Below are 15842 nucleotides of genomic sequence, written 5' to 3' on the forward strand. Positions count from 1 at the left end.
TTCCTTGTCTGTGTATTTTGCAAAATTGACTACAATAGGTCTTAGTGTGGGCCGGCTTTTGTTGAATTTGATGGGAGTTCTCTGTGCCTCTTGGATTCTGATGTCTGTTTTCTTCCTCAGATTAGGACAGTTTTCAGCTATAATTTGCTCAAATAAACCTTCTGCCCCTTTTTCCCTCTCTTCTTCGTTTGGGACTTAAGATACAAATTTATTACACTTTAAGGAGTCACTGAGTTCTCTAAGTCTGCATTCGTGATCCAATACTTTTCTTTCCTTCTTCTTTTCAGCTTCATTATTTTCCATAATTTTATTTTTATATCACTGATTTGTTCTTCCACTTCATCCATCCTCATTGTCATTGCTTTCAGTTGGTTTTGCATCTCAGTTATAACAGTTTTTATTTTGGCCAGACTAGTTTTTAGTTCTTTTATCTCTGCCGTGAGAGATTCTCTCATGTCTTCTATACTTTTCTTAGCTAATACCCTTATGATTGTTGTTTTAAATTCTGGTTCAGGCATCTTACTTATATCTGTTTTGATTATATCCCCAGCCATTACTTTTTCCTGTTCTTTCTTTTGGGATGAATTCCTCTGTCTTGTCATTTTGTCTAGTCACTGTGTGTGTGTGTGTGTGTGTGTGTGTGTGTGTGTGTGTGTTAGAAAGCCTATTATAGTCCTGCTCCTGAGAGTAATGGCTATATTAAGAAGAGCTCCTGTACTGTCTTGGGCCTGGTGCTTCAGGAAGTGTTTCAGAGTGTGCACTGTGCTGCTGTGTTTTGGCTGCTCCTTCCTTCAGGTCAGTCCTCTGCAGAGTTTCTCTTTGCCTACAGTGTGTGTGTTTGGACCTTTTCCACTGTGCATCAAGTTTTATTTATTTATTTATTTATTTATTTATTTTAAGATTTTAGTTATTTATTTGAGAGAGAGAGAGTGAGAGATAGAAAGCACGAGAGGGAAGAGGGTCAGAGGGAGAGGCCGACTCCCCGCTGAGCAGGAAGCCCCATGTGGGACTCGATCCCGGGACTCCAGGATCATGACCTGAGCCGAAGGCAGTCGCCCAACCAACTGAGCCACCCAGGCGCCCTGTGCATCAAGTTTTAATTAGATGTATTCTGGTCTGTTTGTTAAAAGAAGCTAGATCCTCAGAGAAAGAAAAATACCATATGATTTCACTCATATGTGGAATTTAAGAAACAAAACAGATGAACATATGGGAAGGAGGGGGAAGAGAGAGAGAGAGAGAGGAAAACGAACCATAAGAGAATCTTAATAATAGAGAACAAACAGGGTTGCTGGAAGGGAGGTGGGGGGCGCTAAATGGGTGATGGGTATTAAGGAGGGCACTTGTTATAATGAGCACTGGGTGTTATATGTAAGTGATGAATCACTAAATTCTATTCTTGAAACCACTATTTCATTATATGTTAACTAACTAGAATTTAAATAAAAATAAAAAAAAGCTAGATCCTATTTCCTGTAGAGCTGAAGATTTGCAGCACTCTATGATCAGTAGACTTGGTGCATGAAAGGGGCTTGTGCTGGTCTTGGGGGTGTGGGGGCGGCTGCACTGATTGTCAGGCAGACTTGCCCTAGTGGAGATGCACCTGCAGGGTGCAGGGGGGCTCCACTGCTTATAAAAACTTGTGGTAGTCACCCCTCTCTTTTTCCCAGTCAGTGATTTGGGGGAAGAGTTTTTCTTGTGCAATCCTCTGTGTGCTGTTTTCACTCTGTCTCTCTCTCTTTCTCACTCACCTCTCCATGATCAGACTCCCTCCCCTCACAGCGCCTGCAATTCTTTTCTCCCCCAGTCAACTGTCCACAGCTCCTACCTTCCATGAGGTGGCCGTTTTTCTACCTCTAGATGTGCAGTTTTTTCTCTCTGTCCTCAGATTGGTTTCTTGAGTGTTCAGAATGATTTGATACTTATCTAGCTGTGTTCAAGAGACAAGGCAAGCTTAGGGTCCCCCTACTCCTCTGCCATCTTAACTCCCATGTATAGAATCAATTTTGCCTCCCCCCTTTTTTTCCCCTAAAAGTACATTATATATATGGATCTAACCAGTTTATGTTGTGCTTTTTTCATTTAATGTTGTATCATGTTTTTAACATAAGGATCTTTCCATGCTATTAGACTTCATAGCCATCTATTTAAATATATTGCTACACATTTAAGGATTTTCAAATATAGTACTCATTTCACTGTCAGGTATGTCAGGAAAAGTCACCCGAAGAGTTTGAAAGACAAAAAACTCAAGGCACTTAAATATTTTTGTTTGTTTGTTTCAGTGTTTAATTTAAATTCCAGTTAGTTAATATATAGTGTAATATTAGTTTCAGGAGTAGAATTTAGTGATTCATCACTAATATATAACACCCAGTGCTCATCACAACAAATAGGGCACTTAAATATTTTTAAGACTCTGTTAAATGTCAGGATTAAAAAGGCTTTTCTAAGAACATACAGATGACCAAGCACATGAAAATATGGTCAACATCATTAGTTGTCAGAGGAATTAAGTTAAAGAGCCTGACTATGCCAGGTGCTGACAGGATGCAGAATAACTAGAACTCTCGTACATTGCCAGTTGGATTACAAATTGGTTTGGCCACTTCAACAATAGTTTTATAGCTTTTTACAAAGTTAAACATGTATTTGCCACATGACCCAGTAACTCCAATGCTAGGCATTTTCCCAAGAGAAATGAAAGCATATGTCTACATAGACCTCTGTGTGAATGTTTATAGAAGTTTTATTCATAATAGCCAAAAAGTGGAAAAAACCAGAGTCCATCAACTGGTGGATAGATTTACAAATTATGGTACATCCACACAAAGAAATATTACTCAGCAATAAAAAACAACAAACTATGTATAAATACAATGACATGGATGAATCATAAAACATTATGCCATGTAAAGAAGCCAGGCACAGGGGCACCTGGGTGGCTCAGTTGGTTGTTTGCCTTGGGCTCAGGTCATGATCTCAGGGTCCTGGAATCAAGCCCCTTGTTGGGCTCCCTGCTCAGCAGGGACCCTGCTTCTTCCTCTCTCTCCCTGTTTGTGCTCTCTCTTGCTATCTTTCTCTCTCTCTTAAATAAATAAAATCTTAAAACAAAGAAGCCAGACACAGGAGGTTACTCTATTATTCACAATGCTTCTGACATCCAATTTTTTCCACAACAACAACCCCTTCTCCAACTCCAGACTCTAAACTAGGTGTCCTACACTTCCATTCAATGCTGACACTTAGTCCGTAGAGTTAGTGTCAGATTCCACAGGTTTAAAGGTTGCCCTTACTTCAGATTCCAGTCACAAGCCCTGGGGTGCCACCTGTACCTCTGACCAACTAGCTCTAAGCTGGGAGTTCCCATCACTCTTTTCTCAGGTCTGCTAATTTGCCAGGAATTTCACAAAACTCAGGGAAACACTTTGCTTACATTTATTAGTTTATTTCTAAAGGATACAATGCAGGAACTGCCAAACAGAAGGGCCACAATGGGCGAGGTATGTGGGGAGGCATGGCATGGAGCTTCCATGCCCTGCCCGAGCACACTACCCTCCCAACACCAGCCCGTCAATGTACCCCAACCAGGAAGCTCTCTAAGCCTTGTAGTTTAGGAGTTTTTATGGAGGTTTCATTACATAGACACAACTGATTAAATCATTGGCTGTTAGTAATTGAACTCAACTTCCACAAGAGGTCACGGGGAGGGGCTGAAAGTTCCAACCCTCTAATCATGCCTTGGTCTTTCTGGAGACCAGCCTCATTCTTGAAGCTATCTAGGGGGTTCCAGCCACCAGTCATCTAATTAGCATGCAGAAGACACTCATCACTTGGGAAATCCAAGGGTTTTAGGAACAGTGTACCAGGAACTAGGGACAAAGACCAGATATATATTTCTTATTATGCCAGCTACATGCCTTGTGATTTCATTTATTCCGTTCTAGAAAAGGCAAAACTATAAGGGACAGAAATCAGATCAGTGGTCGCCAGGAGCTGTAGATAAGAGAAAGGAAGTGACTGCTGAGAGGCTGGAGGGAATTATTTTGGTTGTTTGAAATGTTCTATGTGGGCGTGGGAGTTATTTATGTAAATACCATTCATCAAACTTCAGTCTTATAAAAGAGATTTATCCTGTATGTAAAGTATACCTTAATAAGTATGACTTCAAATAGAAGTGATTTCCATCTGTTATCTTTTGTAAATCTCCTGACCCCAAAGGTTGTGACAAATGCTTTATGACTGCTGTAAAGGCACGAAATAAAAATCCCATCAATGGACACTTGGTGTTGATGTAGTTCTTCAATACAGGTGGGTTTAGTGGGGTGAGGTCCAGAGCCGATGACCAAGAAAGAATTCTTGAGACGTCTTTGGTGCAAAATGGTGGTTTTATTAAAGCCTGGGGACAGGACCCGTGGACAGAAAGAGCTGCTGCACCAGGGTTGTGAGGGGTGGCTAATTATATACTATGGAGTTGGGGGAGGTAAGGAAAAGGGAGGTTTTCTAAAGAACTTCCGTATGCTAAAGAGGACCTACAAGATACTGGAGGCCTTTCCATAGTCAAGGTTGTTTTTCCCTCTAGTCAGGCATTAACATTGAGACAGTTGGGAGCTTCCTGGAGGAATGTCACATGTATCCCATTCAGGAGTGGGGAGCAGGGAGGTTGCAGGGCATCAGCTTGTGCTTTGTCCTCATCTAGCCTTCTGTTCCCTCATCCATAGGACTTCCACACAAATGTCCCATGACCATGATGAGCAGCCCTAATAGAACATGATTCAGTAGAATTTTTCAGGTATTTTTGGTCCAAAGCTCCTCTGGTTATCCATGATTCAGAAGGGAAGTTTCTCCTCTTTGGGGCCCCATGGGCCTCTCTGTTCTGTAGATTCTGCTGCTTTAATAACTTCTTTTGGCTTCTCCTCTTTACTTTCCTTTTTCTGCTGATTCTCTGCTTTCTGCTCTTTTGCCACAAGTTGATAATTGATGCCCATGCCAATGAAGAGATAGATGCCTGCTATAATGAGGATCACACCACATGCCCAGTAGGTGTATTTGTAGTCTCCATAGATGTCATTCAGACGACCTAAAGATATCCAAAACAAAGTTATGTGGACAAAAGTAAACAAGTATACCTTCCCCAAAGAGAGCTGAAGGATCCACTCAGAAAGAAGATGTCAACCAATCCTCAAAGAGCCCACAAATGACAGATTCATCTAAAAAGGAACTGCTAACAATGATCTCATCTTTTATGATGTCACATTTGGTTTTAGATGGCCTTACCTATCCTGTTACTTTTGCACCTTGAAAGTAATGAAATCTTGGCCAGTTGGAATGGGGAAAGACCCAGAGATCACCTAGAATCAAGTCTCTCCCTTCACAATGGAAAAATTTGTTGCTCAAAAGAGGCTTAGGAGTCTTGCCCCAGGCCCCAGAACTAATTGCAGTCCCCCTCCCCATGCTCTTTTGCTGACCTCAGCATTCCCAAAGCAGCCCTGGGGGACACTTGTCCTAAGCTACAGAATTAACTAATAGCAACACCTTTCCACCATCCTAAGTGCTTAACCCTCACGACAGGCAGCATCTGTCATCACACTCACTGTGTACAAAGTCAGACTTAAGAAATGGCACATCCTAGGCTCCTCCAGTGAAGAGTGCATTAGCATATTAAAGGTTTTGCAAGGTCCTCTAGTAGAGCAATCTATCAAACTTGGTGTTCCCCAAATTTTTTTGGCCATGAAATCCTCACGATAGTAGAATTTATTAGCATCTCATCAAATTGGCATGTTAAGGAATAAACTCTGGAAAACCCTACTCTGTACCTCGGAGAAGGACTGAATATAACCAATTCAAACAGGATTCCATGTGTTTTTCTAACTCAGGGCACTGGCCATCCAGCCAAACTTACTGAGCCTACGCATGCACCAGGCACTGGGCTACTGGCCATGAGGATAAGGGAGAGCAGAGGAGAAAACCTCCACAGTTCAGTGGACAAGAGAAATGTTAATCAAATAATTACACAAACCTGACAAGGAGGGTTTGCAAGCAGAAAATAGGGGGTTGGCAGCAGCAAGCAGGGTCAGGAGGCTTCTCTCAAAGTGTAAATGAAGCAGAGACCTAGAGGGGGATGGGAGTTATCCAGGAGGAGGACTTGGGAGAAAGCTGTGGCCAGGGAACAGCAAGTGCAAAGGCAGGTGAGAGGAAGCGGGGTGTGAGAGGGAAGGAAGAAGGGCGGGGCTGCTGGAGCAGAGAGAACAAAAGGTGAGTGACAGGAAATGAGGCTGGAGACATTGGTGGCCAGGCTGGGGGGCGCCTCATAGGCCACATTAGGGAATCTGATCTCCACCCTGCGAACAATGGGAAGCAACTGGAAAGATCTAATCAGCTGGGCTATCAGGTTTGCATTTGCACAGATAAATTTTGCCTGCAGAGTAGAAAACAGATTGAAGGCCGGATAGAATGGATGTGGGTTGATCAGCCAGGAGGCTCATGGATGGAGCAGCCCAGATGGGAGACAGGAGCTGTGGACAGGGTGGTGGTGTGGTGGAAAAGTGGGCCTATTAGAAAGAGATTTAGGTGCTTACTTATAGGACTTGGACTCTCATTGGATGTAGGGAGGAATGAGAGTGGGGAGTTCAGAAAAGTGAGTAGTGGCTCTTCTTTTATGAATCCTTCCTTATTTATAATGCATAATCTCAAAAGAATGAGTCATATCCAGAGGAAGTCTAAATGATTATTGCATTTTGCATTAATAATAATTTTAAATTGTAAACAATTTGGTATTCTTAGAGAATCATCCATCAAGTTTTATGGTCACTTACTAGTTGTATGATCTTGGGCAAGTTATTTCACTTTTAGAAGCCTCTGTTTCTTCATTGGTAAAGTAGGGACATTATTAGTCTTACCTCATAGACTTGTGAGATAGGACGGGGTATATGAAATGATTAAGACAGTCCCTGGTACACTGTGAACCCTCGCCTGGTCAATATTGTTATTATTTTAAATGTTACTACTAAGATAAATTCCACAATTAAAATGAAATTACCAAAGTAGTTTAAAGGTGGAGTATATGTTATATATTTTTCTATAATAAACATGTTAGTTTTATGATCAGAAAAGGTTTTTTTAACAAATATTTAAATTTGCAATTGTTTTTGACTCCCCTTTCAGCTTGATGTTTGAATGTAATTCAATTCTGTAAGAATCTGAGCAATTATGCTGTGCCAAACATTGTGCCAACACAGGCTACAGAAATGAGAAATACTTTCTGCCACCAAGCAGCTTACTAATCTTGGCTTTCTATCATCTTTTCCATCTTCTATGTCTGTTTCATGTTAACAGAACTAAAGAGGTAGTAAGGCATACTATACCTAAAAGTGGTGGCCCCAGGAGGACTGGACAGCATTCCACAATGGTCACCAATCCCACGGCGCTGGAGAACCTCTGGGATCCAATAATGTCCATCAGTGTTTCAAACAACACCGAGCTAAACCACCCAAATGCAAATCCAAGGAAGCCCACATAGACACAGAATCCAATGTAGCTGGAGGATAAAGGTGCTAGCAGATGACACACTCCGTTTGCAACAATAGAAGCCGCAAAAAAATACTGAACTCGAGGTCTTACCCACTTGGTGTTGGCTACAAGTCCCATAGAAGGTCTGGCTACCATGTCAACAAAAGCCAGAATGGAAAGAAGGAAGGCAGACTTCTCACTAGAGTAATGTTGACTCTTGGCATAACTATTAAGAAAGACTAAAGGAGTAGCCATACCAAAAGCCATTATCACATTCCCAGAGAGGTACAGTAAAAAGCCTCTGTGGGTAAACAGGGATAAATCCATAACTTTGTTAATTGTTTGAAAAACTGATCGTTTTTCTTCTTTGGCGTTTCCGCCATTAAAGTCTGTATTTGCATTGCCTGCCTCCTTTTCTACATTAGATTTTCCAGCTTCCTGAAGGGATTCTTTAGACCTATCTTTCCCTGCACTTGTTGGTGGGGGCCCTATTGGTCGCATCAGGGCTCCAGCTACACAGCAGTTAAGTAGGAGGCCCCCAAGAATTAGGAAGCTCCCTCTCCAGCCAAAGATACCAAAGAGAGCCTGATTGAGGGGGGCCAGAGTGGAGAGGAACACAGGGCTGCCTGCCATGGCCAGTCCATTTGCCAATGGTCGCCTGTTGTAGAAATACTTGCCAATCATGGTCAGAGCAGGATTCAAGTTGAAGGCGAGCCCAAGACCTGGGGACGAGGGGGGAAGAATTACATACCGTAATAAATGTCAGAAACATATTTGTTATTAATCAACTAGACAAACTGAATAGCAAGAGGTCAAAATCATCATTATAACTAGTAGATCATTAAGTGGGCTGTTATCAAATACAGACATAAAGTCTCTTTATGCAACAAATAATAGATTTAAAATATAACATTAAAATAATTCTTTTTGCTTTAGCAAAAATAAGAATAATAAATGTAGGCTTCTTTGTTTAATTTCATAATTTTAGGTTTCCTAAAGAATAGGGAATTGAAAACAAAAAGGAGAGAGGACAAATCTTGTAAAATCAGAGAGCAAGACAGAAGAGGAGGGGCAGACGGGCAGGAAAAGAAGAAAGGGGATGGGGGGAGAGAGAAAATATTTTAGGAGTGTAAACACAATATTGTGAAGATGCTAACATTACCTTAGTAAATCCATTAATTTAATGTAATTTCAATGAAAATGTCAATGCATTCAATTTTTCAGATGAAGTACAATGACTGTAAAATATACCCAGAGATGCGATGCCTGGGTGGCTCAGTCAGTTAAGCATCTGACTCTTGATTTTGGCTCAAGTCATGAATCTCAGGGTCGTTAGATTGAGCCCCATATCTAGCTCCGCACTCAGTCAGGAGTCTGCTTGGGATTCTCTCCCTCTTCCTTTGCCCCTCCCCCTGGTCTCTCACACTCTCATTAAAATAAATAAATGAATCTTAAAAAAAAATACCCATCAGAGAACAAATACATTAGAAATATTCAAAAAGTATAAATAATTGGTGGGACCGACACTAACAGATACAGAAATATTTTCTACCACTGCACCTACAGTAATGAGAACAGTGTGCACTTAGTCAAAAATGGAAAAACTGATAATAAAATCGGGGAAAAGTCCAGAAATAGGACCAAAAGATACTTTTATTTTTTTTTTAAGATTTTATTTATTTATTTGAGAGAGAGAGAATGAGAGATAGAGAGCACGAGAGGGAAGAGGGTCAGAGGGAGAAGCAGACTCCCTGCCGAGCAGGGAGTCCGATATGGGACTCGATCCCGGGACTCCAGGATCATGACTCGAGCCGAAGGCAGTCGCTTAACCAACTGAGCCACCCAGGCGCCCCAAAAGATACTTTTAAATTAATAGGGAAAGAGTAGATTTTTCAATCAACGGAGCTGAGACGAGTATCCCAATAACCTCCTAAGTGGTCTCCCATTCTTGCTCCCTTAGTAGGTAACCCAGATTAGAATGCTACCCATTCAATCTCTCTAATGACAATCCACAGCTTTTCACTCTGGGTTAAGAAGTACCATGATTTGGCCCTTCCTTTCCTTCCTATCCGCATCTCAGCGTATTCTCATACATGCTCGGCACAGTTATTCCTCTAGATTTCCACAAGCCTGGCTCCTACTTATCATTCAGATCTCAACTCAAGGTCACCAACTCTGAGTGGACTTCCCTTTAGGGACCATTCAGCCTTTCTCCATCAAAATTCTCTGTTTCAAGTTTTTGCAAAGCACTTACCACAAGCTGATATTTTTCTTATTTACTCATTTATTTGTTGGTCCATTTATTGTCTGCTTCCCTCCACTATAGAGCAGGAATCTTATCTACCATATTGACTCAATCCCCACAGAGCTTGGAACAGTCCCTGACATACAGTAGGGACAAATACTTATTGAATGAGTTAATAACAAACAGGCTGAATAACCAAGTGGGAACAAATGAAGTTCTGTTCCTTCCTGTTATTCAAATACTCTAGATGAATTACAATATTTAAATGTTTAAAATTTTAATTAATGTAGTAAAAGTACAGATCCAAAAAGAAAATACCTGTTATTAGCATTATCTCAGATCCTGCAGGTAGGACTGTACATTATTAGAACCTTTCTAAAAGGATATTTGGCCAATCATATCAAAAACCTTTTCCCCCAGTAATTCCACTTCTAAAATTTGTCCTAAGGGAATTGTCAAGTTCACAAAGAAATACAGAGAAGCACTATCATACAAATAGTGTTTATTAATAGTGAAAAATATAAACAACCTAAAGGTCTTTTAATTAGAAAATGGTGAAATAAACTATGGCACATCCATCCAATGGAAAATAGTAGCTGCTACAGTATGTTTATTGAGATGGGGAACTACATACATAATGTATTAGTAAGTAAAACAAAAAACTGGTTACAAACATCATACTAAAAAAGCATATGTGTATGCATAAAAAATGTATGAGCATCAAAATATTAATGGGTTCCTCTGAATTGTAGGACAATGGATGATCTATATTCTTTATCCTCAGCAGTTTCATTTCCCAAATTTAGCTATTAGAAAGGGGGAGAAGAGGTTTTCCCATGTGTGTCCTTAATCCCTTGAAAATGTATATGGCTTCTCTACCAAAAATTCTTGCTTTGTTTCTGACATTCTCTCTTACTCTAATTTGAAACAATTTCTTTTTGGGTAGAAGGATAATGAGTGGGAATAGCTGACGACCACCATTTCAACAACTTGCCACACACTCTTTACTTATGGTCACTATGTTTTCTTAAGACAAAAAAAATAATTTTTTTAAAAAAAAGAAGAAAGAAAAAAGCCCTCCCCTTGAATAAAAAAATAACCACCCCAAAGTGCCAGAACTTTCTTTAAAGACATGTTTCTCTGGGGGCGCCTGGGTGGCTCAGTTGGTTAAGCGTCTGCCTTCGGTTCGGGTCATGATCCTGGGGTCCTGGGATTGAGCCCTGTGTCAGGGCTCCCTGCTCAGCAGGGAGTCTGCTTCTCTCTCTGCCCCCTCCCCACCATGCTCTCTCTCTCTCTCTCAAATAAAGAAATAAAATCTTAAACAAAAAAAAAGACATGTTTCTCTGGTACTATGAAATTAACATATGTATAGCTCTTAAAAATGGTGATCCAATAATTTTTCTAATGAAGAATTTTCATTTTTCAAAAGAGTTGGCAGATGAATGCTATAAAGAGTCCACATAAAAATTAATGCTTGAAAATACATCAGTAGCAACTCACCTCCAATGAATCCAATATACAAGTAAAGTTCCTGAACAGTATTACAGAAAGAAGCTGCAATCAAGCCACAGCCTGACAAGCAGCCACCAACAATCATGATTGGACGACTGCCATATTTATTCACCAGGATACTGCTGATAGGACCTAGAAGAGAACCAGAAATTTAGTAACACAGAGAAGCCCACCCCTCACATCCACACCTGTACAAGGCATTACTGACACAAAAGGATGCCAAGACATAAATACCCCACCCCACAAAATAAACAGATAGAAGACAGCGGTAAGAAATATTGCTTTCTATTTTATTTCAGAGTCACAGCTTTGTGTAATGGGAAAAATATGGCATCGATTTTATAATGTACCATGTACATCTTCTATATACCTAGAACATACTGGATGGATTTTAACTGAAGTATGGAAGACTTTAGCCTATCTCCTTCAAGGCAGATTAGGCTGCAAATACCCTGATTGTAAGTGTTTATAGGATTCTTCATGTAGATGTATCCTATGTATCTAGGATATTATCAATATGTATGTAGCAAGTTTGCTCTCTTTTTAATTTTTTAGATGATCATCTGGAGCAAATGCACATGAACATGATGCAATGTATGAGCAAGTCTGATCAAACTCCTGACTTTAGAGCATATTTTCAAATTAGCTGAAATGTACTTTGTTTCTCATAGAAAACAATGACAAAACCAAAACAGAACTACAAAACAAGAATGCCTACCATCACCACTTTTCTTCAACATTATACAGGAGGTCCGAGGCAGTGCAGTAAGACAGGGGGGCAAGAAAGGTGTAAGGAAAGGAAGAAACCAAACTATCAGTATTTGCAAAGATAAGTTTGTCTATCTTAAAATTTTGAAAAAAAAAATCTACCAATAAACTATTGGAAGTAATAGAGGTTAGCAGGGATATATAATTAAAACACAGACATCAGCGGCGCCTGGGTGGCTCAGCCATTAAGCGTCTGCCTTTGGCTCAGGTCATGATCCCAGGGTCCTGGGATCGAGCCCCGCATCTGGCTCCCTGCTCCGTGGGAAGCCTGCTTCTCCCTCTCCCACTCCCCCTGCTTGTGTTCCCTCTCTCGCTGTCTCTCTGTCTGTCAAGTAAATAAAATATGTAAAAAAAAAAGAAAAAGAAAAAACCCCACAAACATCAATTGACTTTCCATACACCAGCAACCAACACAAAACCATTTTTAAAGAAAATTATCCTTTATAATGATATTTGTTTTGCAATATAACTGACCTAACAGTGCATGGTTGTATGTAGCCTTTATTATTAAAGGGAATGAAAAATATGACTCCAACCACACAGCTTCAAAAACTAACATTTTAAATATCTTATACATAAAGGCATCAAGAACAAGAACTATTTAAAATGGAGCCTTTGTCTGCCTATTGAAAATTAAAAGGGTAGGCCTTCCGGGTACTTACCTCCAGCATACATGACAGCAAACATAATAGAAGAGATCCATGACACTTCGCTGGTGCTGGCATTAAATATTTCTTCAATTTCTTTGTAAAATACAGAAATAGATTTGCCAAACGCACAAGAGAAGCCAATGGATATAAAAGCTCCAACAACCACTGCCCACCCCCAGCCACCATCTGGGGGGGTGGGTCTAACTGGAACGTCATTTGCTGGCGACATTGTACATAGCGATGAATTCCAAAATGCAGTTCAAATCCAAATATCTAAAGGATATGAAATTAAAATAGTACATAACAAGTAGGTCAATATAAAGCACTTCCACAAAATGCCTTGCATTTATGTTTTAAATAACAGACGCTTTTCAATGTTACTTATACTCTGTGAACACAGTAGAAAAAGTCCAAGAGTCATAGTATTGCCCCAAATTTGTATAGGCTTAAAGTTGAAAACTCACCACTACTTGAACCATACACCAAAATCCTTTTCTTTTTTTTTTTTTTTAAGATTTTATTTATTTATTCATGAAAGAGAGAGAGAGAGAGGCAGAGGGAGAGGCAGGCTCCCAGGGAGCAGGGAGCCCGATGCGGCACTCGATCCCAGGACCCTGGGATCATGACCTGAGCCGAAGGCAGACGCTTAACCATCTGAGCCACCCAGGCGCCCCCTCCAAAATCCTTTTCAATCCTTTCCAATAAATATACTGCTTTTCAAATTTATAAACATACCTGTTCTAATAATAGAAATCAGTAATTTCCCACATTATCAAGGATAACTAAGTAATTCATTTGACTTTATCTGTATGCAAAATGCACACTACACACACTATAAAAGTTTCACAATCTAGTACTTCCTTTAAAATTTCTCTCCTTTCCCAAAATATATTCTCCAATACTCACCTGATTTTTCTGTTCTCTAGAATTTATAGGCTAACTTGGAAAATGTCGGGAAGGACATACTAATATCCCATAACTCACTAGAGATATAGCAATTTTCAAAAGAAAACTTCTTTCCACTTTGGGGCTATTATGAATAATGTTATGAAATATTGTGTGCAGGTTTTTGTGTGAACAAGTTTTCAATTCTTTTGGGTATATACTTAGTAGAAATGCTAGGTCATATGGTAATTCTGTCTAACATTTTGAGAAAATGCCAAACTCTTGCAAAGTGGCTGCACCGTTTTTCAATTCCACCAGCAATGTATGAAGGCTCCAATTTTTCCACATCATCACCAACATTTGTTATGTCTCTTTTCTAACCATCCTAATGCGTATGAAGTGGTAACTCATTGGAGAAGTATCTTCTTTGGAGAAATGCCTATTCAAATTCCTCACCTAGGGCGCCTGGGTGGCTCAGATGGTTGGGCGTCTGCCTTCGGCTCAGGTCATGATCCCGGGGTCCTGGGATCGAGTCCCGCATCGGGCTCCCTGCTCCTTGGGAGCCTGCTTCTCCCTCTGCCTCTCTCTCTCTCTGTCTCTCGTGAATAAATAAATAAAAATTAAAAAAAAAAAACAGTTTCCAAATTTCTCACCTATTTTTTAATTTGCTTTTTTTTTTAGCCATTGGGTGGTAAGAGTTCTTTATATACAGGCATACCTCAGAGATATTGCAGGTTCAGTTCCAGACCACTGAAATAAAGCAAATATTGCAGTAAAGCAAGTTAAATGAATTTTGGTTTCACGGTGCAGGTAACAGTTATGTTTACACTATAATGTAGTCTATTAAGTGTGCAATACCATTATGTCTAAAAAGACAATGTGTATACCTTAAGTTAAAAATACTTCAGTGTTAGGGTCACCTGGGTGGCTCAGTCATTGAGCGTCTGCCTCTGGCTCAGGTCATGATCCCAGGGTCCTGGGATCGAGCCCCGCATCGGGCTCCCTGCTTGGCGGGAAGCCTGCTTCTCCCTCTCCCACTCTCCCTGCTTGTGTTCCTGCTCTCGCTCGCTCTCTCTCTCTCTCTCTCTCTGTCAAACAAATAAATAAATAAATAAAATCTTAAAAAAAAAATACTTCAGTGTTGGAAAATTGCTAACATTCACCTGAGTTTTCAGTGAGTTGTAATCTTTTTGCTGGTGGAGGGTCTTGCCTGGATGTTGATGGCTGCTGACCCAGCAGGGTGGTGGTTGTTGAAGGCTGGGGTGATTGTGGAAACTTCATATAAGACAACAGTGAAGTTTGCCACATTGGTTGACTCTTCCTTTCATGAACAATTTGCAGCACGTGATGCTGTTTGATGGCATTTTACCTGCAATAGGAATTCTTTCAAAACTAGAGCAATCCTCTCAGACCCTGCTGCTGCTGTATCAATGAAGTTTATGGAATTATTCTAAGTCCTCTGTTGTCATTTCAACAATCTTCACGGCATCTTCACCAGGAGTAGATTCCATCTCAAGAAACCACTTTCTTTACTCATGCATCAGAAGTAGCTCCTCACCCATTAAACTTTTACGTGAGATTGAAGCAATTCAGTCCCATCTTCAGGCTCCACTTCTAATTCTAGTTCAACTTGCTTTTCCACCACATCTGTAGCTACTTCCTCCACTGAAGTCTTTTTTTTTTTTTAAAGATTTTATTCATTTATTTAACACACAGAGATAATGAGAGAGAGAGAGCACAAGCAGGGGGAGTGGCAGGCAGGCAGAGGGAGAGGGAGAAGCAGGCTCTCCGCTCAGCAAGGAGCCCGATGTGGGGCTCGATCCCAGGATCCTGGGATCATGACCTGAGCAGAAGGCAGCTGCTTAACTGACTGAACCACCCAGGCGCCCCTCCACTGAAGTCTTAAACCCCTCAAAGTCATCCATGAGGGCTGGATTTAACTTTCTCCAAACTCCTATTAATGTTAATCACAAATGTTCTTAATGGCATCTAGATAGTTAATCCTGGGGCATCTGGGTGGCTCAGTCAGTTAGACGTCTGCCTTCGGCTCAGGTCATGATCCTGGGGTCCTGGGATCCAGCCCTGCATTGGGCTCTGTGCTCAGTTGGGAGTCTGCTTGAGATTCTCTCCCTTTCTCAGTGCCCCTCTCCCCACTCATGTGTGTGCGCTCTCTCTCCCCCCCAAATAAATAAATCTTTAAAAAAATAGATTAGTGAATCCTTTCCAGAAGTTTTTAAATTTACTTTACCTAGATCCATCAGAGGAATCACTAT

The 15842-nt window shown here is 40.6% G+C and overlaps 1 protein-coding gene across 1 annotated transcript in view; it reads right to left on the reverse strand.

The window, feature by feature from the left end:
* Window positions 1-4612: 4612 nt before the first annotated feature.
* Window positions 4613-15842, reverse strand: part of LOC113934831 (monocarboxylate transporter 1-like) — a 34148-nt gene continuing 22918 nt past the window's right edge. The window contains exons 2-5 of the mRNA XM_027616396.2: window positions 12697-12957; window positions 11255-11398; window positions 7365-8231; window positions 4613-5080 (exon numbers count right to left, since the gene is read on the reverse strand). Of these exons, the coding sequence (XP_027472197.2) occupies window positions 4830-5080; window positions 7365-8231; window positions 11255-11398; window positions 12697-12913 (1479 nt within the window). The 5' untranslated portion in view covers window positions 12914-12957 and the 3' untranslated portion in view covers window positions 4613-4829. The remainder of the gene's footprint in view (window positions 5081-7364; window positions 8232-11254; window positions 11399-12696; window positions 12958-15842) is intronic.

Source organism: Zalophus californianus, chromosome 4, assembly GCF_009762305.2.
Source record: "Zalophus californianus isolate mZalCal1 chromosome 4, mZalCal1.pri.v2, whole genome shotgun sequence".
Taxonomy (NCBI): Eukaryota; Metazoa; Chordata; class Mammalia; order Carnivora; family Otariidae; genus Zalophus; species Zalophus californianus.